General features: G+C 54.5%; 2 protein-coding genes across 3 annotated transcripts in view; one reads left to right on the top strand and one right to left on the bottom strand.

Annotated features, from left to right (window-relative positions):
* Positions 1-3,681, top strand: part of LOC140653512 (uncharacterized) — a 215,730-nt gene extending 212,049 nt beyond the window's left edge. The window contains exon 3 of one of the 2 annotated variants that reach the window (XR_012043144.1): positions 3,263-3,681. The gene's annotated coding sequence lies outside the window, so the exon portion shown is untranslated. The remainder of the gene's footprint in view (positions 1-3,262) is intronic. The other variant, XR_012043140.1, reaches the window with a different exon arrangement.
* A 141-nt stretch (positions 3,682-3,822) lies between these two features.
* IGF2 (insulin like growth factor 2) lies at positions 3,823-22,121 on the bottom strand. Its single transcript, XM_072865664.1, has 4 exons — positions 21,642-22,121; positions 13,744-13,906; positions 6,469-6,635; positions 3,823-6,013 (listed from the first exon to the last, which is right to left on the bottom strand). Exons 1-4 carry the CDS (start codon positions 21,744-21,746, stop codon positions 5,771-5,773), a joined length of 678 nt encoding a protein of 225 aa, XP_072721765.1. The 5' UTR covers positions 21,747-22,121; the 3' UTR covers positions 3,823-5,770.
* Positions 22,122-26,023: the final 3,902 nt, after the last annotated feature.

Genomic DNA, 26,023 nt, shown 5'->3' with positions numbered 1-26,023 from the left:
AACAGTGTCTTTTTTCCATCCGAAACGGTGCTATGCTTAATGCTTTCCAGCCAATGCTGCTTGCCATGTTGCTCTTTGGAGAACACACACAGAGATGGATGCTCTACCGTGGTGTTTACCTCCGATCACTGCTGGATGCTGTGCCTGTCCTGGAAACCCAAACCTAGAGCTGCAAACAGCCGGCTTACGACCAGAACGGCCCATTTTGAGCGTCAAGTTTGACCTCCCACTCTGCCCAAACTAAAAACACCCTCATTCAGAAATTTCCTGTCTCCAGACTATTGCTGGTCACTGAGCCAGAGCCTGGCAGGCTGGAAACCTCAGCTTTCAGTCCACTGTTGGCAGATACAAGGAGAAGCCAGGGAAGGAGGCTCTCACAGGGCTCTCTGCAAATGCTGACATGATTTTAATGAGCAAGTGCATTCCTCGGGACATGCACAGCTGGGAGCGCAGCAGCGAAGCAGGCCAAGATTCCTGCGAGGACCTGCTTTTCCAGCAGGTTGAAGTCATGTCTGCTGCAGCGTGCTGCCCACTGACAGCCAGAGCATCCTTCAGTGCCCTGGGGGGTGAGAGCCACCCCCAGCCCCTTGGTGGCAATGACGAACCCCTCCTAGGACATGGGGTCTCTTTGTCTTTGCAAACCGGGGTTCCCCCTTCGCCTGCACTGGGAGCCATGGAATTGCTGTGCTACCCCAGCCTTGGGGTGTTTTACAGCTACCTGCTCTTTAAAAAATAAATAAAGTGGGGGAAAAATAAAGATATCACATGCCAGAACGTTATTGTAACTGCTTTGCTTTATTGGTACTGCATTGCAAATGAGAAGTGCAACAGGTGCAGAAACCATCTGAGTCTTGCGTACCGCTGAGTGCATGCAAGTGAAATAATCCATGATACATCAACACCTTTCCCAGGCCTCCCCACAGCCACGTAAAACATCAGTGGACAATAATACATACAATAAGGAAATCAGGTATATTTTTAAAAAGAACCAATATAGTTCTTCCCTTCCTTTAGTGCAGCTAGGTACATCACTGAAAGACTGAGCTTTTGAGAGCAGGCAGAATGAAAGGGATGAAGCTGCTATGAGATACAGAGGTAGAGGAACCAGTGTGGAGGCTCAGTCCGTCCTGATGGCACTAGTACAACTCACTGAAAGCTAGGAAAACAGCTCAGCTACTTTCTGGATTAAAAAAGCTAAGAAATAATGTAGAAGCGTGAAAAAAGGGAAAAGTATGTGTTGGTTGGCGGGGTTTTTTCCCCTGTATCTCCCTCTATCCGGACAAAGCCAGAGACACTGATTTACATACCTTGCAAAGACTGTGGCCACTTCTGTACAAGTTGCACCTTCCCTCTTCCCCAGTATTCCTGTGTGTTTCATACTGGGAAAATGCCCTCTGAAGAGATGCTTTATGCAAAAAACATTTGCCCTTTGCTTCCTGCAGAGCTACATGATAATACTGAGACCCAGGGGCCAGAGCTGGGGCTGGGCTAGGACAACGGGGTGACTTTCCCAGTCCTTCCTGAGGCACTAGACAGCATTTCAGACTTCTCTGCTGAAATTATCCTTTGCCTCCCCACCCTCTTTGCATGTCAGTAGGGCAGCGGGTGGAGGTCCCTGGACAATCTGGGCTGGACTTGGAGGTGCGTTGGGTGCCCAGACCTGCCAGTTGTCCCTCCCCAGCGATCACTGCCAATCGCTGCTGCAGCCTCCCATGCTTCTGTGATCCAGCAGCTAAGTACTTAGAGCTGTGTCTGCATGTAGAGGCATCGTAACAAAAATTGGAGTCAATTCTGCCCATCCATCTGAGCAAACATGGCATCTTGGGATATCCAAGCCTGCAGTCTGGGATTTCCAAGCTAAGCCCGTGATTTCTCTGCCGACCTGCAAAGAGGCTTTGCAGGTAACAGAAGAAACTTGAGCTGAAGCAAAGGTCCAGTTTCACTTAGTCTCCCACTCACTGGCCAGGACCAGGCTCAGAGGTCCCTGTGGCTGCTTGGGTCTCTCCTTGCAAGTGAAGGCAGTCCTTGCCAAGCCAAAAGGCAGGATGGCACGTTTTGAACAGTCTCCTGGCATCCAAAAAAATGAGCTGCTCTGGTCTGGCCCCATGGTGACCCACAACAGGATAAGGCAGAAAGGAGGGTTAAAGATGAGCTGTGCTTGGAAACAGCATCATCACCCTTATGCTGCTTCCAGCATCGCTGCTTTGCTGCCTGGGGGATGCAGGCAAGAGATTTAGCTGAAGTTTTGCTTGGTTTTTAATCATGTCTAAATGTCCCCCATGACAATTTTTACACAGCGAAGAGCAGAAAGGGACCAAAGCTCCCAAAGGCAAAATTTCCAGCAGTGCCAACCAGAAGCCTCGACGAAGTCAGTCCTCAACCTTCATAGGGACACCTTTTACAGCAAAGAAAACCAGAGGTCTGCAGCAGGTGGCGGGATGGGGACAGGAAGGCAGACACATCCTTTCTCCACCTGCAATAATGTACATGTCCAAAGGAAGCAGCCAGCCTTGCATCTGTACAAAAACCCTCCTGACCAACCACAAAAATCCCAAGAAGAAAAACTCTCTGAGAAAAAAATTAATTTTTTTTTTTGCTTACTGCAAAATTTAAAAAGAAGCTGGTTTAGAACGTGTAATTTTAAGTGCCTAAATCCGCAACTCCACTTCTGAGGTGGAAAATCTTTTCCAGCCCAAGTGGTCTGGGGCAGGAGGTTGGGCTTGGTGAGGTCGTTACTCAAGTCCCTTAGCCCACAGTGAGACAGGTCTTGGCCATGCCAGCGGGACTGTGTAGACAATGCAGTGTCTGGCTGATTTGGGGGATTAGGGATGCTTGGGCACTGTTTTGCCCAGGAGCTGCTCTACTACCACTGGAACTGCAATATTTTACCGCCCATTTGCACTGGTGCACGATGATTATATGTGATGAAAAGCAGCTTATCGGGCTCCCTATAAACTTAAGGGAGGCTATAACTACCCCGAGAAACCAGAGAAGCACCATGTACCAGGAAACCTAACCTAGATAGAACATTTTTTTTTCTCCTTTTTGCCTTTGGTGCATCTTCAGCTCCCATCCAGCTTTCAGGTCTCTGGGAACAGCCCAAACCGGTAAAAGTTAAGCAAATCCCAATGGCCACTGGGAAACACCCCCAAATCTCGCCAAGAATCACTGGGCACGTATTTATCTCGGCGGGTTTGGAGGGCATCCACATGGGATTGAGGTTTCAGGGTTGTGTTTAAGGGCACCTCACCCTCTCTTGCAGGTTTGAGCCCCGAAAAGAGGAGCTGCAGTGCACTCTGTTCCTCCATGAAGAGTGGCGCTTGGCATGGCCTTCTTCCCACCCAACTCTCACCCCAGGAGAAAAAATAAATTAAAAGAAAAAGTCAGGCTTCATATTCTGGATGGATATTTATTTGCTTAACAGATTTTCTTTTTTTTTTTAATTTTTCTTTTTTGGTACAAAGCATCCAGGAAAGCTTTTACTTCTCTTTTTAAAAAATAAAAACTAGGTTTCTTTTAAAAAAAGACACATGAAAAGGAAAAAAAAAAGTCAATTGTTTGCAATTGCTCTGGTTTTATTCTGCCTTCCCCACCCCACCCACTTCCCTTCCCCCCCTCTTAATTTGGACCAATTTTCATTCTTTTCCATAGATATTTAATAAAATAAATAAAGGATTTTCTTTGTCGTGTATTGCAGTGCCATTTTTTTTTAAACAAAGGCTTCATGGCTCAACATTGCAAGGTAATAACAAACAAAAGGATTATACATTAAAATCCTCCCCCTCTCAAGACGCCCCCTAGCCCTCCCCTCCAAACCACGAAATAGAATACAATTCAAGTAGTCTTTTTTTTTTTATGTTTTAAATGTATGGATATATAAGACAAAGCAAGTACAGAACTGGTTAACAGAGTGTCCCCATTTTATTAGCAAGTGAGAGTATATCATAGGGAGATGTAATTGATTCCCCCCTTTTTACGGTTCCTAGACAGATAATATATATTATTTTAAAACCAACCTATTTTACAGCCCTCTGCCCACCTCTCAAACCCATCCGCTCACCGAGTCCTGAGCCTCAAGTCAGAGACTTGCCTTTTACCCCCCCCAGTCCCGTGCAGCAGTCCCAGCCCTGCAGCCACCCGGTGCAGCCCTCCTCCTCCGCAGCCCCGGGGGGGGGCAAGGGGAGGAGAGCGGGGGGCACGGGGCAGGGAGGGGGGGTCTGGCGAGAAGGACACAAAGGGCAAGAGAAGGAAAAGGAGATGGTGGGGCGCGGAGCTGGTGCTTCTGCAGGGGCTCAGTGGCGAGGGCCGGCTGCCGCCTGCCTGCCTGCCTGCCTGCTCGCCGGAGCATCAGCACGCGAGCAAGCTGTCAGGATGGGGAGAAAGCGGTAGGTCCCCCGTGGCTCAGGAAGCCAACCTCCACCGGGGGTCCGTGCAGAAGCAGGGCCTCGAGTTGTAACTGGCAACACCTTCACCATTCAAAATAGTTTGTCTCTAGAACAGTTCCCTTTTAGTCTAAATTGTGGTGGTTTTGTTGTTTTTTTTTTAAAAAAGGATGCGTGTCGATGTATTTCTGTGTGTGCGTGCATCTGTGTACATGAGTAACAGCCAACTAGCTCATATGGTCATGACCAAGCTATATTTCAGAAGAGAAAAGAAACACATTTATCACACTTTTCCTAAAACGAAAAGCTAAAATTTCAAGTTCAGTATTCGCTATCTTGTCCTTCCCTCCCCACCCTCCCTTGCTATTTCTGGGTTTTTTCCCTTCCAACTTACTTTAGCACCATAACACATTTTAAACATTACAATCCCTCTTCAGATACTACACAAAATGTCCCATAAAAATAGTGCTTTTTTTGCCAAAAAAGTTATATAATATATTATATATATAAATCAACTAAATCCGTGGCAAATGTGCAATGCAGACGCCTCCTCCATTTAAAGTGAGCATCAGCTCACTTTTTTCTTTTTTTTTCTTCTTTCCCCTTTCCTTTTTCTTCTCTCTTTCTCGCTCTCTCTCTCGTCTTCCTCTCTTTCTCACGTCATCGATGATTTCAAAAAGGTGCAAGTCGATTTGGAATCTTGTAATGAAGCACACACACAAAAATGCAAATGGGGGCTCCTCAGAACTTCTTCTCAGGTACGTTTTTCTTTTAAAGGTGCAAAAGAAAGTTATAAAAATAAGAAAACCAAAAGAAAAAAAAAAGAAGAAGAAAATAGTGGGGTGGGAATGAGGCAAAAAAATTATATCCCTCAATATTTCTCCCCATTTTATTTTTTTTTTCACTTTATTGTCAAGAAAGACACGGAATGGACTCTTCTTCTCGAGAAAAAAAAGATTTAAAAAATTTTAACTTCATATCCTTTTTCCCTCTTGCTCTTTCTTTTGTCTTCTGGCGTTGGCACCAGGGATGTCACGCAGCGCCCGGCAGCAAAAAAGTTCAAGTGCCAAACTGTCCCTTTGCAAGTACAGGCTTGGAAATACTGGGGGTGCGGGGAACGAAACAGGCCTGGGAAACGAAACAACCCTCCCCCCCACCCCGAAAGGACGATGCCGCAGGAGCAGCGCTGCTCACTGCCACCGCTGCCGCCGCCGCCATCCCCTCCTTGCTGTGTCAGTTGTTTGGTTGGGGCCGGAGCGGCGTGAGGGTGCCCCGCCGCCCCACTCCTCGGCTCGGTGGCCCCGGGGACGGAGGGGCTCGGGGGCCGGGTCTCGCCAGTCCTCCCGCCCTCCCCCGGGAGATCAAAAATCGAGACGGCTGGTTAGGGTTCATTTCTGGGGGCCAGCCGTTTCGGGGGAGGCTCGTGCCGCCGGGGGCCTCTGGCTGGGCAGGGAGATGAGGGGACGGTGCAGCGCCTTGGCTTCCTCAGCTGCTTGCAGCCCCTCCGCCTGCCACCGGTACTGGCGAGCCCGCAGGATGCCGGGCACCTCCCGCTGCAGCCGCTGGGAGCTCTTCTTCTGCCACACGTCGTACTTGGAGTACTTGGTGTGCGAGGGCTTCTGGAAGCTCTCCTGCAAGGGGACAGGATAGCAACATCAGCCTTGCTGCAAGCCTGCCCGCCCTCCGGATGGGGGTGCCCCTCCCTGAGCTCCACCCATCCCATGGAAACATTGCCCCATCCCTGGAAGCATTCAAGGTCAGGCTGGACGGGGCTCCGAGCAACTCGATCTAGTTGAAGATGTCCCTGCTCATTGCAGGGGGGTTGGACTAGATGACCCTTAAGGCTTCCAACCCAAACTATTCTATGATTCTGTGATCCAGCCTACCTCTGGTCCTCCACCTTATTAAAAGCTGACTTTCTGCAGGGTGTTTGGCATGAGATGCCAACAGTTGCCAGCTCTTGAAGGCTCTGCAGAAGCAGCAGACCTTGCAGCTGGGATTTGCCCTCTTCCACCCATGGCCTTCCCATATTTTCTCTTGCTATTTATTTTGGAGAAGAGCCGCCATCCCGGCGCAGCCCCGCTACCTTGTTGAGCGCCGGCAGGCCCGCCAGGGAGGTGGCGGAGAGGTCGCGCTCGGACTTGACGGACTTGGCGCAGTAGGTTTCCAGCAGAGCCAGGTCGCAGCTCCGAAAGCAGCACTCCTCCACGATCCCCCGGTTGATCCGCCGGTTATTTCGTCCCACCGGTCTACCTGCAATGGCAGAGACCCCAGTGTTAGCCACCAACCTGGACTGGACCCTCTTCCCCTCTCCACAGCACCCGTCCCCTTGCAGGCATCCCTCCACCAGCCACCAGAGACCGGTGGGTCCCACACACTTCAAAAACAGCAGTGCTTCTCCCAGACCAGCTGACACGCGCCCACAAACCGGTGAGTTTCACGTTAAGACTTTCCCAGACAAATGCTGTTGATGCCAACAGGGCTCCCTGCGTGCACGTGGCACTAATTAAAGGTGCTTTATATGGTGGTGATTTATTCCCCTCCTATAGTTCCGGCACGGGCAGCGTTTCTGGGCGCAGCTAAAGCGAGGAAGGCCGAGCCCAGCCCGGCCACCAGTGCTGCGCTGATTACTGTGACCGTCTCTGATGTTGATCCTGGCAAGTGAGTTTTATTAGAAAGAAGCAGCATGGTGTTGCGGCTGCCAATCTCCCTCTGTCGGGTCGATGTTCAGGCAGGTGAAACGAACCAAGGCAGCTAAATTTTACCAGATGGGACAGCTCTGAGACAGCTGCAGAAAGAATACAGGCTCCCGCACCCGCCAAGAATAGCTATTAAACTTTTAATAAGGGTTTTATCTTTTAATAAGGGTTCCTCTCCCATTCCTGCCTGCAGAAGGATGCAAAAGCCCATGTCCGGTGCAGCAACAACTGAGTGCATTTCATGTCACCACTTAATGGTGGCCAAAAGTCTCCAGAGGAAAAGCTTACATCAGTTTTACTGGTTTTCCTCCCCATCTTGAAATAAGAGATAGGCAAATTTGAATTTCTGATGCAAAACAAATTTGCTTGGGAATTGCGACTTCCAAAATGTAAACCGGCCCAAAACGAAAGGACTCCCTCCGGGCCTTCGTACGTGGCGTGTTATGTGCTTGTGCTGTTGTGGGGTTTGCAGCAGGGGCTCTGCATGCTGCCATGAGCACCTCTTCCCAGCCAAAGGTGCTCTGAGGGAGGGGAGCAGAAGCTGGCACCAGCGGGGCTTGCAAACAGGATCCGGTACTGCATCCCGTCTGGGAGGATTTGGGCACGGGAAAAACTGAGAGTGAGTGGTGGAGGCGCGATGCCTAACGCTGCTCACTGTGCTGCGCTCAGCCGAGCGCCCGCCTTCCAGCAGGCCTGCGGGAACGCACAAAATGGCCCACGTTGGCCCCATACACAACCCACAATCCCCTCACACGCTCCAGATGAAGCAGGCGCTTAAGTATTTGGCCTTGGTGAAGATTTAAGGGCCCTGGCTTGCAAGGTGCTGACCCATTTCCCCGGGAGGTACCCCATCTGGGTGCCAACCCAAAGTGCCTCAGAACAAAGTGCAAAGCACAGGAGTTTTCTGTGCATGCAGTGCAACCCCACATGTGAAAAGCAGTCCCATATATGCAATGCAAACATGCATGTGCAATGCAGCCTTGCATGTGCAATGCAGATATGCATGTGCAACACAGCCCTGTGCATTCAATGCAGCCCCATGGGTGCAATGCAGACATGCATGTTCAACGCAGCCCTGCATGCACAATGCAGCCCCGTGTGTGCGATGCTGGCATGCAAAATCCCATGACCGTACCTCACCATGGGCTCTGCAATAGCGAAGCCACTGGCAGCAGGGCACCCGCTCTCTGTTAAAATCAGCCATGCCCCCATCGGCGGGGAGCCTTCTGCTCCACGCTGGTGCATTGCCGCCGCACTCGGAGGTTGTGAGAGCAAACACGGCGTCGGAGCACAGGGTGATGGGGCAGCTGACTCATACCATGCAGCCTGCCTTCGGGAGTCATTTCAAATGCTCTATTTTCCACATTTGTCCCCCCCACGCCACCACCCTCCTTTTCTTTTTCTTTTTCTCTGGAAAAATTTCAGGCATGACCTTTAGCCACCCCTGTGGGAAGGTGAGAAGGATGGTTCCTTCTTGGTAAAGGCTCAGCGAAGGGAGCACTGTTAGGAGTTTAATTTTCTCTATATAAATGCTTGTGGACAACAAGCATGCTGGATTGGGCCCTCCCTTTAAAGGCAGGGCAGGTGTGCTGGGTGCCTGCAGCCATATGAGCAATGCCGGTGCAGGCAATCCGAGTGGCAATGCCCTAGGGAGACAGGGGAGAGGAGCCAGCTTGGGGCCAGGTGCATGTATTCTTCTATATGCATGCGGTGCCCAGCAAGGTCCACGGGAGACATGCACTGCCACGAACATTCCGCACCGCATATGGTCCCTGCTCAGCACCTATCGACAAAAATGTGCGCGGCAGGTTGCTGAAGCATTAGGCTGCTCCAGAAAGGCATCCTGAGCACAGGCAGAAGGAGAGTTTGGAAGGAAAAGAGAAAAAATTCAAGTCACCCCCTCTTGCTAGCACATCCCCAGAGGGCTGCATTCACACTCCCGCTGAACAGAAGGTTGCACAAGTGACAACACGCACAGTTCGGGAGAAGTTGAGGTTTTTGAAAGGTTACATGTCTCCTCTCAAAAACAGAAGTTGCCCCCTTGCAGCTATGTGTTTGTTTGGAAAGAAGAGGGGGGGGGAAAAAACAAGCAGCAAAGCAGGACCATTTTCACTGTCTTGCCATCAAGGGCACTTTCTGGCATGGGAACGTGCGGGAAGATCACGGCAGCATGTGTTTGCAAATGCCCAGGTGTGGCACTGCCAGGGTGAGCTCCCGGCAGGGACTATCACGGCAGCACAGTCCCTTCCTCCCCACTCGCTGCCCCTGCCCAGCAGGCGGGCACACGCGTGGCCCCCGGCCCCGACACGCTGCTCCTCGTCTCTTGCATAAAGCTGCTGCATGCCGTTCCCCTTGCTGGTGTCGCTGCCAGCTCCGCTGCGACAGTCCGATAGGGCGCATTTCCCATTACATAATTGTCCGTACAGATCTCGCCAAATGCCAATACAATCCTCTGTGGGAGAGTTACTTTAGGAAAAAAAATAGGCAAACATAACAAACAGGGAAGTAGTCCCAGAAAGTACCTGGAGACAATAACCCAGGGAAGAGATGCCAGGACATTGCTGGTTAACAGCAATATTGCTGCTGACCTGGAATGGGAAAAGCGTTTGTTCCATAACACGATTTACGCACGGACTAAAGGTGGAATTTCCTGGATTTTTTCCATGGATGGCATCTCGCTTTACTGCCACTGCCAAGCCCAGGGAGGGTTTTGCCGCTCCGTCCCTTGCCCGCAGGGGAGAGCTGTGCGGGCAGAGGGCTGTGGCACCGCCGGGGCGTGAGAGCCACTTCCCATTGCAGCGATGACCGCCTCCTCCCAAGGAAGTGCGCTTCCTCTCGGCCTTCAATGAATGGCTATGCTCTCTTTTTCCCCAAATTGTGCTCCTCCAAAACCTCCCACAGCTCTACTGAGGGGCTGAGCCCTGCTATGCAAAGCCCAGCGACTCAACGCCCAGTGGTGCAAAGCCCTCCGGCTGCCCGGGGTTATGCCTGTCCGGCAGTGGGCTATCCTCGCAGGGAGAGGTGGGCATCCCGGCAGTGCTGCAAAGCCAAACCTGCTCCCCAGAGGCCGCGTACCTGCAGCTTAGCGGTGCCTCCGCGCTGGAGGCGGTGGCATGGCCATGGCCACGGGGGGACAGGAGGGTCTCTTCCCTGGCAATCGCCACCCTGCTGCTCTGGGCTCCCCACCCTCACGGGGGCCGGACGGTGCCACCCTGGCCGGGTCCCCTCTCCTCCGGTCAATCAGGCGGCAAGCCAAGTGGAAGGGGACTTTGGGTGTAAACAGTCCCCGCGCCCCTGTCGCAGGAATGTTGGGAGCAACAAGGGGGCCTTTGTGCGGCACCGGCCCCGTCCCAGTGCCCCCGGCCTGGCCCTCCCCCACCCCGGCACCGCACTTTCCCCCCTGCTTTTTCCTAGTATTATTCTGAGGAGCGGCGGGTGCGCAAGAATGTGCCCCGTCAGCACAAGCGGCTGCAAAGAGCTAAATTCTTATCAGCTGTTGGAAAGGAGGAAACAGGAGCTGTTGTTTACAGAAAAGTCGGACGCCTCTTCCCCTGCAGCCCCTTCTCCCCTCCCTGCCAGCATTGCATGACAGCAACTTTGCAGACGGGGCTTCCTCTCGACCTGCCCCGCTTTTTTCACTCAGGGCTGTGCTCAGCATCCCTCCACGGGCCGTGCCGCCGTCCCCGGGGTGGGTGCCGGAGAGCAGGGAGAGGGCGTCCCGACCCTGCCACCCCAGCGGGATGCCACCACCTTGCCGGCACCTGCGGGCCAGCCCCAAAAGCTTTAAAAGTCACGGAGGGGAGGAATCACGGCAGAGGCGGAGAGCAAAGCATGCACGGCTCCAGCTGCAGCTTGCCCAGGCACCCCCAGGATGCGGCGCGGGGCTGGCGTGGTGCACATCGCCATGCCCACCCTGCGTCCCGTGGCCGGGTAACCCCGGCGCTGCTGGCTTCTGCCCCTGTTGGTGCAGCTCTTTTGCAGCCCCAGCTCTCAGGGGCAGCTTCAACATCCTCAGCCCCAAGCACCTGCCAGCCACAATGCCTCTAAGGGCAGCTCCCCACACCAGTGGACAGATGGGCATCCCGGTTATCGGGGGGTGCACCCTCCTCAGTCTAGGCTGCATATTTCCCCATCACCAGATGCCGGGGGGCTGAAACACCGTCAGTACGCGGCATCCCCTTGCATGGATGCAAACAGCGCTGTATTTCAGAGCTAGCTTCGCTAGATAAGTGCTCCCTTGTAAGAATGCAGAGCATCATTTAAGTACTTAAATCACTGCTGCAGCAGAAAACCAATAATGGATTTTCATACCATTTTTGTTTTTTCCAAGATTACCAGTCAGATGCTTGCAACAAGCCCCGTCTAGCAAGCAGGGCCTACCTGTACCTGCAGGACAAGGCTGCCTAAGTCATTTACCTCCTGTACGAACGACTGCGTTGTTAGTACGGGCTGCTCATCAGGTCGCACGTCCTGTGCTAAGACATGCTTATGACAAACCCAGGCCTGGTTTTAAGACATAAACCCGCAATCGTGCAACATAACCATGCCCTATTGAGCCTATATGGTGACAATAGTGTAGCCATGAGGGTTTAGGAGTGAAGATGAATATGGTCAGGAGAATTAATTACTTTATGAAGCCAGCTGTTGGAGGTAGAGGGAAAAAATGAGTCGAGCTGGGGATGTCCAAACCCTCCATCAAGTAGAGCCATCACCCAAATGTCTTCAGCCCTGCACAGCACAGGCTGGTCAGATGCTGAAGGGGTTAAAATATGGGACTGGGGGGACTTTGCTTCATCCCCCAGCACCTGGGCTCTCCAGAAATATTCAAAAAGAAGAAGGGGGAACAGGAGAGGACAAAAAAAAAAGCAAGAATCCCCTTGCAAGCACCAGACTGGCCACTTGGCACCAAGCAATTTGTCTGCCTTCAAAAGTGTTTTTATTTTGGCCTGGGCGGCTGGGTTATTTGAGGTGAAAGGAGGTCAGTTTGTCCATAAAACAAAAGCCCCATTCCCTTTCTTCCCCAGAGAAGGGGAGGAGGGAAGAGAAACCATGGGAGGGAGACGGATGCTCCTCTATATATAGAGGGAGAGGAAGAGGTCTGAGAGCGGGAGAGGAGCTTGCCTCCTTGCCGGGCCAGTAAGGCCAGCCCCGGACGCGTTGCCTAGGCTGAGCTGTGCCGGAGCTCGTTGGCGGAGGAAGGGTGGAAGGGGGAGATGAGAAGGGGAAGGACAGCTGACATGCAAACCCTCGCCGCTGGGCTCGGCGAGAGGAAGGAAGCGCACCCAGGGCATCCCCAAAAGCACTGCCTGCCCACAAGACCCGGGGGGCCGTGAAAACATCCCGCTGCTCAGCTGGGAAGAGGCAGGGCGATCACCTCCCGATAGCTGCAAAGCCACCTGCAGCCCAACTGCCTGCCCAAAATTACACAGCCCGAACCCTGGCTGCTGCTGGATGCGGGATCCCTGCGCCTCTCCCTGCCCAACCTCAGCAGGCAGCGTCAGCCAAGTCTGGCTGAACATCTAGGACGGGAAGGGACATCCAGGTTGGGAAGAGACATCCAGGGTCGTCTCCTAACTTTGCAGCATCCCGCTCCCTGCACAGGCAAACTGGGAGGAGAGGGAGGCTGGCTCTCTACTCCATTACTCCAAACAACACCCTGTTACTTGAAAGCAACTTTTTAATTCCTTTTCCCAAGGCAGAGGCAAGACTGCCAAATGCACGGCGCCATGTGCAACTGGTATCTCCATCTTCTTCCCCCCAGTTTGGCTTTGCCTCTTTTCCGCAGTCAGTCACTGCGGTTCAGTCCTCAGTGGGCAGCAAGACACAGGGTCTTCCCTCTCCCAAGCAGAGCAGGGGACGGAAACACCAGAACAAGGTGTCACACTCGAGAAACCTCCGCCCATAGATTGCTGAGCATCCATTGCTACTGGTTTACTCCTCCTCCTCCTCGTTTACCAGCTAAGCCGTTGTACTGCTAATGCCAATGGTCCAAACCCCCAAAGCATCCTGGTGGAAAGCCTGTTCCAGCCAACTGCAAGTGGCAGGTCCTGAAGCCACCTGCACTCTGCGGACAACAGCAACGCTGCATTTTTTGGCACTAGCTGTGCTGCAAAAGGGTAAGACATCACTCTTCAGTGACAGGTTCACCAGCAGGTAGCCGGGAGGCCGCAAAGCATATTTTGGGAGCAGCCTAGAAGCTGCTGCTATACCCAAGCAAAGCCTGCCCAGAAAGGGGGAGCTCTCAGCTCCCTGCCTGCTCTCAGGATGCAGCAATTAGGCAGCAAGCTTTAAAAATAAGCCAGGGCCCAAGCTCAGCAGAGAGCTGGCTGCAGACATCCTCGTTATTTTAATGACTTGCCTGCATTGCCGGTGAGCCAACCACCTATGGCTCCCCAGTGATATTTAACTTTCCCGAGCATCAAATACAGGACCCAGTTTCCCCATGGGACTAGACAGTCCCCAAAACCAGCGCAAGGTGGGTGCATGTCACCCTTAACACGTCACTTTTCTCGTTCCTTTCCTGGCCTACCGCCATGTACAAGGCAATCACAAAAAGCACCAGGCTGGGAAACCCCTCCTTTCCCTCCCGCACTGGCTCCACCGAAGCAAGGCGCAGGTGGGAGCAGCATCCTGCCAGCTGCCGGTGGCTGCCTGGCACTTACTGAAGTAGAAGCCCCTGTCCCCACAGACGAACTGCAGCGTGTCCACCAGCTCCCCGCCACAGAGGGTCTCCGCCGTGCCGTACGCCGCGGCCGAATCCAGCGCGTAGGCCAGGAAAGCCAGCAGCAGCAGCAGCATCCGCCTCACCGCACACATCCTCTGCACCTGGGGACAGAGGCACAGCGTTAACATGGCGTGAGAGACCCCTCTCTGCCACCTCCCCCGGGCCATGCCCCCCGCCCACAGCACGCCTGGGGTTTGATGTCCGGACATGTCGGGATGCTGCAGGGAAGGACTGGCAGTGCTGAGCCGGCTGCTGGTGCAAGGCTGGCTCCCTGCGCTCACCCCGCCGGTCAGCCACTCCAGCCAGACAAGGTTTGCATTGAAGCAGTTTTTCCATTGGAAAATCCCACTTCAGCCTACCTCTGAAGGGCTTTTATTCCCCCTGCTCTTTCAACAGCATGATTTTTTATTTTTTCCCTCCTTTACATGGGAAATCATTCAAATCATTACCGGGAGGTATTTTTTTTTTCAGTTCTGATGACAGGTTTTCATACCCTACCTGAACGCATGTTCCCCCAAAGCAGAAACAAATGAAGTTTCAACCTGTCCTAGAACCGCTTTTGAGGAAAGCTGGGTTTTGCCAGGGAGCGGCAGCCTTCACCCCAGGCATGTGAGAGACCCACATGGCCGAGGCTCAGGCAATTGAGGGGCTGATTGCACAAGCTGTATTTGCTGACGAGAGCCAGGACCGAGAAGACATCCCTCAGGAGCAGAGCGGTCCCACAGGAAACACGCCTGAGGCATCACCAAGGAGGGCCAAGGGGGTATCAGCCGGCATGGAGGATTAATAAAGAAACTCCCTGGATATTTGCTAACTAACCCAAAGATTTCCCCTGACTCAGCTCCAGCAAACAGCTTTACCTCCGTGTCAGCTTCTGCAGGTGTAAAGTGAGGGTGCTATTGCCTCACCGGATAAGGCAAAACCCATGGATGGTTCCAAGCATTGTAGTCCCTCAGTGATGAGCATCACTGTACATATACAGCTAAATAATGATGGTGGCCAGACAGGTCAGCTCAAAATGAAGAGGGGAAGTGTGGCAAAATAGCAGCCAGCGTGGGGCAATGCTAAATCTCAAGTGGAGCATCTCCTCTCCCTGCTAACGCTCAGCCAAGACGCTGGGTTTCACATCCAGCCTTCATCACCATAGCATCTGAGCAACTCGAGAATAATATCAGTTAATGAATATTACCTCACCCCCCCGGGATGCTCAGAGATGGAGCTGAAGCCCAGGATAGATTAAATGACTCGCCCAAGGTCACGGGGGAAGTCTGCAGTGCAGCCAGGAAATTAGCCCAGCTCCCCTGGGGCCCCGCTACGGTCCTGCCAGCAATAAAGCCACCCTTGCTACCAATTTTTTACTAGCACGTAGCTCAAATCATTGCTGCTAGAAACGCGCCATGCTTACAAGTTGCGAGCTCTTCTGAGCAGCAGGAGGACAGGGATCAGCAGCAAGAAAAGCCAAAACGGAGGCTGCAAGGTTTGGGTGGGCTGAGGGGGGCATCCCACACACATAAGCTTCGATGCCCATCATATTGCTCAGCCTGTGCTGGCAGAGACCAGCAAGGCTGGCAAAACCCCTCCAGGGCTCTGGACAAGAAAGGCAGCTGCCCTGGGAACAAAATGGGCTCAAACCAGCAAACGATGGGACCGGGACCAGCTTTTGCAGTAGCACTGGTCCCTTTGGCCCACCTAGGGGGCTTTGGTCTATATTACACTACGAGCAGAGGAATGGCACCGGGCTGTGATTGCACCACGCTGCCAAGCTGCAGCGTTTTGCCACCCATACATTTTCACCTTGATTTTTTTATCAAGTGGCCAATGGGTGTTTACTGGACCTCCCCAGCATGACCGCAGCATCACCTGCACTGCTTGAGTCATGCCCCTGGTGTGGGACCATCGGCAGCCAGATCTCCGACCGACAAGACAGCAATGATCCTGCTCCCTTTCCTTTTTTTTTTTCCCTTTTTCCTCTTTTTTTACGTGCAGCTCCTGATTGCTGGTGTCCCTGGGGCGCAGGTAGAGCCGGCAGCGGCAGATGTGTGCTAGCCAGTGCCGCCGTCAAAGTTGCTGACACGGGACTTCAGGACACCCAAATAATCCCCTGTCCCCAATTAAGCTGATGCTGGCTGCGAGCACTGAGGCTAACGAGCAGCCTGCGTACCAGCCTCCCCCAAGCCAGAGCTGGCCCCCCAGAAGGGGCTTGCTTGGTGGCACGGGTGACAAACACAGTTTTCCCTCCACATTCAGTCCAAAGAAAGGGGTGAGATGCTCTGAAGCAGGGGGAGAGTGAGATTTTGTCAGTGGGGCGATATCTGATGCTGGGGAGACCTGATACCTTCTGTGGAAAAAAACTTGTGCTCCTCGGAAAATACCCACTCCTGCGCAACCTGCACCACAAGCGCAAGGCAGCCTTCCCTGTCTCCACTGCGAGCTCTTTTAGGGTGCCCACGCAGCCCATAACTCCAGCCAGGAAGCCCCCCTGAAGCCATGAGGACAGGAATGGCCCCGACGCTGTCAGCCAGAGCCGGGCTAACGTGGAGGTGTGCAATGCGATGAAGTCCCCCTTTGCCCATGCATCAACCTCCAGCTCTTTCCACCGCTGTCACCTTGCCATCTCCCTGCTCCCTCCAGCAGCCATGTAATGAGAAACCAGGCAGCAAAGCAAAAAGCACCTTTATTTACTACCCGGTGCTGCAGCTTCTCTCCAGCTTGATAGAGCCGCAACCCAACCCAGCCCTGTACGCCCTTCCCTCTTGCTTTGGCCCTACTGACCCTGCAGAGGAAAAGTCCCAGGCTTCACCCAAGGGCTAGACAGGCTCCCAGGGTGCCGTCACCAGCTCAGTGCATCCCAATGACCTTTCAATCGATCCTTGCCTGCTCCCGCTCCTCCTTAGCAGGGATGAGCAGCACCCATGCAGGAGAGCTCGCACCTGCCCCGCCATGGCTGCCGGAGCAGGCGCTGCTTCCCAAAATAGGGCAGCACGGCACAGCTGGGTACCCACAGCCCACGACCTGGCACAAGCACCATGCCAGCTGCACAGGTTGCATGTAGCTTCAGTCATCATGGCCAAATACTGCTCAGCATCATGAGTCGAAGCCCTTCAAGCCTTCATTCTCCACTGGAAACATGGGACAGCACTGCTTTTGTTTTCTAGTCCAAGCATTAGGACGGGGATGGCCCCCTCAGCTGTGGGACAGGAGTAAATTCACACCAACGGCTGGACAAAACCTTCAGTTTTTATTAGAAAGCCTCTCTCACACGAGATGTAACAGAAATAAGGCAGCGAGAGGTAAGCGGGGAACTTTCCTAAAGGACAAGGTCCCGTCTCTGCTAGGAGAGAGTTTACGCCCACCAAAGTTTCATTCTTGCCAAAGCGGGTTGAATCAGCCGTGCTGGCTGCCATTCCCCCTCATGTGCCCACAGAGAGCTCAAACGCTTCAGGATGCGGTTTTAACCAGGGGTGGTGGGAACGGCAGTGTGAGACATGCCGGGTGCCCAACAACCTGAGTGCCGAATTCCTCCTAACAAGGGCTCGGACCCCATGTGGCGTGCAAGAGGGTGATGCAAGGAATTTCTTGGTTGCACAGGTGTCCTGTACCATCCTGGGAATTGCACCTGAGAGCAGCCTTCTCCATGCAGGATTGGCTCAGAGAAGCCATCAGAGCACAATGCTGGCCTCTCCTTGCCTGGAGAGGGTTTGTTTTGCTCTCCATCCTTCATGTCCCTCTCCTGCCTTCCCCCACATCCCTAGATCCCCGCACGAAGCCAGGCTGCTGCTGGAGCCAGCTCAGCCGCGAGCTTCTGTGCTCAGGATGCTCCTGGCTGCCTTGGGACTCCTGCATATTCCCCCCTTCGCAGCACAGGCTGCTGCACCCATGGCCGGGGACCCCCAAAAACCTCTTGGCAGCCCCCAGCCAACAGGGACACGCCAACAGACAGGGTCCTCTCAGAGCGGCTGCAGTGTGCCGGGAGCGAGCCCAAGGGCAGGTCTACAGAGGAGCCACCCTCCCGCCTGAGGCCGTTAAAGGATTTTTTCAGGATTTGCTGCACAATCAGTTGGATCGACAATTTCTGTCCAGCTGCTGGGGAGTCGAGGGCCAAGAGGCCACAATGTGCTGCAAGGCTCTGTTGCCAAATCTCAGAGGACAGCTCAGGCATCCCTTGCATCCAGGCTTGTGCTGAGCCAACCAAACCACGGTGCCTCTCTTGGGCAACAAACATCTCCCCAAAAATGGAGACTAAACCTCCTGTCTGACCTAATTCCTTCTTCAGTCTGGCCTTCATTACAATTTAATATGAACAGAACAACGTAGGAGGGAATTGACAGATGGCCCAGTCTGCAAAATTTGGATTTGGACAGCAAAAAGAAAAAAAAAATCTTGCCTCTTTGTGGAGCAGTGCAGCGTTTAAAAAGGAGCACAGCAAAAAGTCATGGGCCCAAACCCAGTGGCATGTGCAGGAGGGAAAAACCCCAGCTTGCACATCCCAGACTCCATCACCCTCCACCCCTCCAAAAAAAAGCGGGCAGACTGATGTTTCGCTGCTCTGATGACTGCCTGCGAGAGATGCTGAGCGTCTCGCTGCATTACTCCTCTCGGAGGGCAGCCCCAGGAGAGCAGGGAGCTGACCCGGTTTCGAGCGTGGCTCTCCCAAAGGGGCAGGACGCAGGCACACGCCAACCTTGCACGTGCCAAGCGAGTGCCGCCCTGCCCACGGGCAACCTCACACAGGGCGTAGGGCCACGACGCCCCGAGGTGCCAAGTAACAAAGGGCTAGCGGAGGCTGGTGGGGAGAGGCAGGTGCCTTGGCAGCCAAAAACCACCCTGGGGCTGCATCTTAGGAAGACGCACCGGGATGAGGCGCCCAGCGGTACCCGAAGAGAGAGGAGCCACCGCATGCTGTGCTGCAGAAGAGCTTCCCTTTTAATCTAAAAGAGAAAGGACTTCCAACCCACAGCTTGGAAGAAACAAGCTTTAAAACACAAAACTTTTGACCATCGAGCTGTCGGGCAAATAAAACCAACCCAGGACCAGGAGTTTGCTGTTTAGCTCAGGCTTGAAAAAAAAAGAAACTCCTGATTCTTGGCACCTGGCTCGCATGACAGTTATATGGCTGAGGTTGGCAATGCTGCTGCTATTTTTAGCCCTCACTTTTTGTCTTCGCTGCTTGTCCCCATCAGCAGCCCACTCCGCCCCATGCTGGGGGTCACCTTTCTGCCTCCCATCCTGCGAGTGGGGAGAGACGCCTGCCTCCTCTGCCTGTGGGACAGGGGCTGGTGCAGGCAGGGGAGCGCTGCCTGCACCCCGCATCTATTGGTGCTGCAGCAAGGACTACCGTAGCTGTGGAAAAATCAAGCTGAAAAAGGTGAATGGGGTATTCAGTACCATTTACTCACCCCACTGGGGAGTAAGAATGTATTGCACAAATTTTGGTATGCAGCCCAGAAACATTTGATTTATTGCATAAAAAAAAGGAAATGCAATCTTGCTTAACTCTTCTAAAGACAGCTGGCAGGACCCAGGGAAGGGATTTAAGTCCATTTTAGTAGCCTCACTTAACTCCTTTCTTTATTGTTCCTCTCTCCTTTCTGCATTCCCATCCAAAACCTGGAGTATATCAGGGAAAGTTAACAGCAAGTTAAGCTGTTAAACCAGAAATTGTGGTGACTGGAGTCTACTGGCAAGTGATATTCCCACAACACGTTGAACTTGCTTTATGTCTTGGCAGAGCAGCTTTAACCCTTTCAGAGCCAGGCTGCAATGCCACGGCAGATTTCTTCGCCCAGTGCCCTGCACCTCTCTCTCCTTACTCCTCACGCAAACGTGTCAAGGGAGGCCAGTATCTCTTTGCCCTGTTAAGACACGCAGCAGCCTTTAAAAGCAAAGACAACCCAAAGAAGGATCAGGGAGGTCAGTCCCAGGACACGAGCAGGGAGAGGGTGGGCCACTTACAGTGCTCGTACGCACTGCTGGAAACACACCAACTCCTCGGTCCCTCTAAAAATAAGACCTCACCTGCTGTGTTTGCTTTATTTAAAAAAAGAAAAGTACAGAAATGCTGTTCTCTGTGCTCCACGAGGCAAGCTGGGCTCGCTCTGAAGCCTATAGGAATCAATGGGAAGACACGCACTGACACCTCTGGGTTGCCTGGTCAAAGCAGCAGCCCTCCAGCCGGGCTGCAAAAAGGATCACCTGTCAGAAAAAGCACTGGGACACACACGCAGACACATTTTCGCTCTCAAATTTCATGTGGCAGTGGGAGGGGACCCGCGGTGTCAAATCTTTTATCCCTTAATGAATTTTCACAGGAGCTGGGATAGCCCCTTTGAAAGGCTGAGTGAACTTGTGTGGGTGTCGACAACATGGAGAAAGATTTACAGCTCTGACCCATTCACCCCCACCAAAATTGTCAAGTTGGGTCCAAAACAGCTCAGTGAAGCTCAAATCAGAAGTGTCAGTCAGTTTTATTCCTCCAGATGTCCTTAGCACAAAGTCACCCTCACAAAACCCCACAACCCAGGCTCCTCAACTGCACTCTGAATGAAGACAAGAGGAGGAATAAAAAACCCAACACGCTGAACCCTGTGAAGTAAAAGGAAAAAACACACACACGTGTGCATGCAACCTGACAACAAATAAACCCAAAGAAAAGCAGGCCTTGGCCTCCCAAGCACATCCCAGCATTTGGACGAAAACTACAGACTTTATATAGGAAACCTCGACTCGAGGGTTGAAAGCAGCGGTTCTCCCGAGGTGTCTATTTAAAACCACCCACACAAACCTTGTTTTTACACTTGATTGCTCCACGCCGCCTGAGCAAGACCTGGCGTATCCGAAACCCTGCTAAAGTACCACTGGCTCGAGGCAAGGCAGCCACATCTGCTGGTACAGTTACGCTAAATCTGAGTTTCCTCATGTGCCCCAATTCCCTACCGCGCCACAGAGTGCTAAAACTTTTCCAAGTTGCGCTCTTAAAACAATTACTGTAGGGAAAAGCAATTGGGAAGGAAGAAGAAGAAGAAAAAAAAATCACACAAAGTCGAAGGCTGCATGCCAACCATAAACTCTCACTCCATTTTGGCTTCGCGTTCTTGTTTTTCCTCTCCGTATTTTTATCCCTCCGAGACCGAACGCGCCGCAGTGTTTTGCAGAAGAGAGTTTAATAATCTCCCCGGTCTCCGAAGCCGGAGAACTCTCGGTCCCTTCCCCGCGCCGCGCCGCTACGAGCGTCTCCCGCTCCCAAAACGACCCCGCGAGCAGCGGGAGCGCCGCGGGCAGCCAGGGGCCGCGCAGCCCTGCGTGACCTCGCATAGCCCCGGCCCCGCCGCCGGCCCGGCCCGGCCCCCGCACGGCCGCGGCTCCCGCACACGCGCGCTGCTGCCAGCCGGCCCCGCACGCCCCTCCGCGGCTGCCCACGCGGGACCGCCCCGCGCCGCGCCGGCTCCCCGCGCCGCCCGGGCGCGCAAACCGCGCGCAAGCGGTCCCGCTGCCAGCATCCCCCCCGCAAGGCGCGGGGGCCGCAGGCGCAGGCCGCCGGCGGGCTGCCCCTGCCGCCGGGACGCGGGGTGCCCCCCGGGGATACCCCGCGCACCCCACCGCGGCGGGCCGCCCCGCCGGCCCGCGGCTGGGCCGGCTCTCGGGGTCCCTCTAGTGACACGCGTGGGGACGGCGGCCAGCGGGGCCGGCGCGGCGCGGCGCGGCTCGGCATGGCACAGCGCGGCATGGCACGGCTCTGCCCGGCGGGGCACGGCGCGGCCCGGCACGGGGCAGCCCTCCTGCCTCTGCCCGCGGAGGCGCGGCGCGGAGCGGCGCGGCGCGGCGCGGCGCGGCCCTTACCTTGGCGCTGCCGCTGCTACTCTCAACTTCTGGCGGCGGCGGCGGGCCGGGGAGGAAGGCAGGCTGCCGGCAGCGCTCATCCGTGTGTGCCCCGGCGCTTGACATGCTGCTCTCCTGCCCTGGCAGCGATCGCGGCTTTGGCTCGCCTTCCCCGCGCCCTGGCTCGCTCTCCTCGCCTTGCCTTTTTGGTATGTCAAGTCCCTGCTTGATTTTGTCTGAAGGATGTTATTTTGTTACGATCAGGTATTTTGTTATGCTAGAGAGCGAGCGAGCGAGCGAGCGCGTTCCTTCTCTTTCTTTTTTTTCCCCTTGTTTTTTCCTTTTTTTCTGGCTTTCTCCCCCCCCCTTTTTTTTTTCCTTCTCTTTCTCTCCTCCTGCTTTGGCTGCCCCTTGGGTGGCTCTCACTTTTGTGTTTACTGACTGCGTCCCCCTGGCCGGGGCGGAGGGGCCGGCTGCCTGACTGCCCGCTGCTCCCGGCTGGCTGCCCCACGAGCGAGGAGACAGGCAGGGCGCTCCGGCTGCCCCCCTTTTATACCCCCCCAATGGGCATGCTCTGACTTCCCCAACGAGCACCAGCCCGGCCACGCAGCCAATAATGTTGCAGAGCGGTCTAACCCCCTCTCTTCCCTCCCTCCCTTCCTTTCTTCCCTCCTTCTCCCTCGTAACCCTCCGGAGTCCAGCTCGGGGAGGGAAGAAGGGACAGAAAGTTTCTGCCGCACGGTTTCTTCGCGGGCTGCTCCCGGGTGGGGGCTTTGACCCACCCCGACCGGCCCCGGGGGTAGGGGGCTGCGCGCATCCCCCGCCGCCCCCGCAGGTGAGAGGAGGAGGTGGGGGTCCGCGCCCCGAACCCCTGCCCAGAATGCTGGGGGGCACCCCCTGAGCGCCTCTCGCTGCCGGATGGCGAGCCCCAAGCCCGGGGGGGCGAGAGGGGGCAGCGGGAGATTGCCTTGCCCGCCCCGCTTTCGGGGCTCTCCCTAGGTGCGCGCAGGGCACAGGTGTCCGCGCCGCCCGCCTTGCCCCGCGCCAGCCCCCAAACTGCTCCGACGGGCTCCACGGCGGAGGCACGGGCATTCAGGGGTGCCGGCCGGACGGCCCCCCTGGGCTCGCACGCCTGTCCCGGAGCCCTGCCCCGTGTTACGTGCCCCGGCGCGGGCAGGCAAGCCCCCGCCTCAGCAGAAGCGAGTCCCCGCGTCCACCCGCGCACGTCCGCGTGGACAGACAACATGGACGCTCCCCCTCCACAGGGCAGCGGCACTCAGATTTTGCACCCCGCAGAGCACCTTCCCGGAGCGGTTCCTGCTCACTAGGTCGCCTCTGCTTCCCGCGGGCTTCTGCAAGCCCGCACGGTCGCCTTTAAGCCAAAGGGACTTTCCCCAGGCTTCGCCGTGCCTCTACAGCAGCGCGCGGGCTGAACGCGCTCCCGCTGCTCCGCCGGTGCCGCACGGCAGTCGCGTTCTGCTGCATTAAGCAAAACTCGCCAAAGACCTGCCCGCCGAGTCTGCCCTGCCGGGGAAGCGGCTGCCCCAGGAGAAGGGACCCCACTCGCTTTCCACCAGCGGCAAAGGCAGCCCCAGCCAGCCCCCAGGTGCCCGCACCCTCACCGCTGCCCGGGTGGGTGCCCCCTTGCAGGGGTGCGCAGCCCAGGTTGCGCCACGGGCACGCACCCTCCTCGGAGTGGAGAGGGGCAGCCTGAGATCGGGCAGTAGGTTGGTCCGTCTCGGGCAGCGCTTGCCGTAGGTAGTGGATGCGGTGCCGTAGGTAAGGATGCAGCAGCCCTCACCCCAACATGCAATAAAGAAAACTTTTTTTCTCTTTTTTTCGAGTGTGCACTTTTTTCTTTCAAGGATGGGGGGCTCGGTGCAGCTCTGAACAGTCGGAATTGCTCTCAACACGCCCAAGACAATGTGAGCAGGACTGGTCCTTTCTCATTAGGCTTTGGACATCCTTCTCGCCCCAGCATCCTTCTGTTCTCTGGGCTGTCCTCTGCGCTGCGCTTCTCTGGGCTGTGTCGCTGCGTATCCCACCCAGCAGACCTGGTGCTGGGGCTGCGGGCTTCAACCGAAGCATCGGGCACACCCGGGAGAGAGACGTGATGCTGAGAAAGCAGTTCTGTGCGCACCAGACTCAAACAATCAAACAAGCATCAAATCTCAGCTCCTACCTCGGTATTTAAGCATGTAAAGAAGTGGCCTGGCCGTCAGAGAGACAGCATCTGCCGGTATGTGTCAGGGCTCCAGGCTTCTCCTCAAAAGAGGCATCTCCATCGATGCTTACCTTTGGCTTTAGGAGTTTCTCCTAGATGCCCAGGACTTAGTAAATCCCAATCGTGGGTCCTTGCAAACCACTCAGCAGAGCTGCTCTCCTTAACAAAGAGCAACCACCTTTCCTCACTGCAAAAGCAAAAGCCCATCAAAGGAAAGGACCCAACCTTGGCAGGGGGGTAAGCAGGGCTGTAAGCTACTGCTAATAGCTGAAGGAGCCCAGCTCCCTTCCCTTCCCCCAGCTCACCACAAGGACCTCCTGAGAGTAGACAAAAGAAAGCTTGGAGGGTTAATCTCCCTGAGAAAAACAAGTGATTTTCCAGTAAACAACTGCAATAGCAAACAATGGGGGTGAAAAATAGCGATCATAAAAAAGTCTGCTCGGAGGAAGAGGCGACCCAGTAAGAGAGGTGTCTCTCCGGCTGGGGGAAAAACAAGGCAGCAGTTTGGTGAAGCTTCAGCAGCAGCAGCAAAATAAACCCCACAAGTTGCCACTGGATCTACTTGTGTTTGTGCCTTTTGATCTTTTAATTGCTTCTTAGTTATCCTTCAGTGCAAATAAATAGTGCATTGTGTCAAGAAAGAGGAGGGGGGCGGGGAAGCGAAGAAAGAGACACAAAAGAAAGAGCTGTCGCCCAGAAGAGAAAAGGAACAGGTTCTTTCCCCCCACCTTTAAAGGAGTGAATATATCTGTATTTGGCGGGGGAGAAGGGGATAGGATTAGAAATCAAAGCGAAATTGGAGAGAAGCACATTAAGCCTCGGGCATCCTTACAGTAGGAAGAAAAGAGGGAGGTGGTAAAACCCTCTGGGAGTTTATTCGGTGAGTTATGAGAGGATCCACGAGTGTAATATTGTTAAAGGTCAGCCTAAACCTAATTTAAACTGGGGATGTGTGACCTCCGCCCTTCATTTAATACAGTCATAAGGAACATTACACTGCAGATAGCTGGAACAATAGCTGCCTCCACCCCAGCCTCCAGCCCCTGGCATTGCCTGCAAGGAGGGCCTGCGAAGGAGAGCAGGAGGACCGGTAAAGCCAAGGACGCAGCTAACCTGACGACGGGGAGGCAGAAAGAGAGGGAGAGGAGGGTCTCTAGACCACAGCACTGACCGCCAAGGGGCTTGCAAAAACACAGCATCCCAGGAGGCATTTTGGTTTGAAAGTGGATGGGGCTGCAGCAAAGCATCACCTGAAACCATTGGAAATGCAATAAAAATAGCCCACCGCGTCTTGCATTTGTCTGACCTCCGTGGTCATTGGCACGGTTCGGGAGAGAAATAGTGGTCATGGGTTCCCGTTAAATTCACAAGGAGCAAGGACGGCGTTTGCAAAGCAAAGTCAGCCAAAGCGAGCTGAAACTAAATGAATCTAAGCAGGAGCTGGAATAAAAGCGACATCTGAAAGGTGGCCTGAAACAACCAGGGGATGCCCGGGACTCGGGGAGAAAACCTCTGCTGCTGCAGCGGCTGTGGAAGCGTCTGGGCAGGCTGCAAAGGCCCCTGACGGCACTGCCCATCTGAGCTGATCAAAGCGGCTCGTGGGTGGCCACCAACACGTGGCAATGGGCCGGAAAGCTTTCCAGGGAAAGGGGGAAGAACAGGAAAGCTTGGGCCAGCCTGGACCTTGCAGGCAGGGATGTGAGCTTCAGCAAAGGCAGAGGAATGTAAATAGCTGCAGAGATGCAGTGGTCACGGGCCAGGGTGGATGTTAGCGATGCTGCCGGTGAGCTGAGCCAAGCAGATACCTTCAGGGAAGGGGACATTTAGGTGACTTTTCCCTTCCTCTCTACCTATAATCCAAAGAGGGGAGAGGTCACCTAATCCCAGCCCAACCAAGACACCCTGAGATGCTCATTTGGCTTATTTCACAATTATACCACAAATGACAAGGTGAGCAGAATGGGGATCTGAGGTGCATGGTTCAGGTGCTGTGCCTACAGCATTACAAAGGTACCCCAGTTTGTAAAGCACCTTATATTCTCATATGTCAAGAGTGAGGACAACCAGGAGAAATCAGACGGCTTTACTGACATGCCCAGCAGATCTGGGCACTGCAGGTTGAGATGTCCAAAATGAGACAAAAGGAGGGTGAGGGTGGGCCATGGGTTTGGGTCTCCTG

This window comes from Ciconia boyciana, chromosome 6 (assembly GCF_034638445.1).
Source record: "Ciconia boyciana chromosome 6, ASM3463844v1, whole genome shotgun sequence".
Classification (NCBI taxonomy): Eukaryota; Metazoa; Chordata; class Aves; order Ciconiiformes; family Ciconiidae; genus Ciconia; species Ciconia boyciana.
Note: the sequence above shows the minus strand (reverse complement) of the source record. Positions and strands in the feature narration are given on the sequence as shown.

Coding starts and splice junctions, on each gene's coding strand:
- IGF2 (XM_072865664.1), bottom strand. CDS start 21,746: ATGTCAAGCGCCGGGGCACACACGGATGAGCGCTGCCGGCAGCCTGCC. Junction 13,907..21,641: donor GTAGCAGCGGCAGCGCCAAG/GTAAGGGCCGCG, acceptor CTCTGTCCCCAG/GTGCAGAGGATGTGTGCGGT. Junction 6,636..13,743: donor GGACAGGGGCTTCTACTTCA/GTAAGTGCCAGG, acceptor CTGCCATTGCAG/GTAGACCGGTGGGACGAAAT.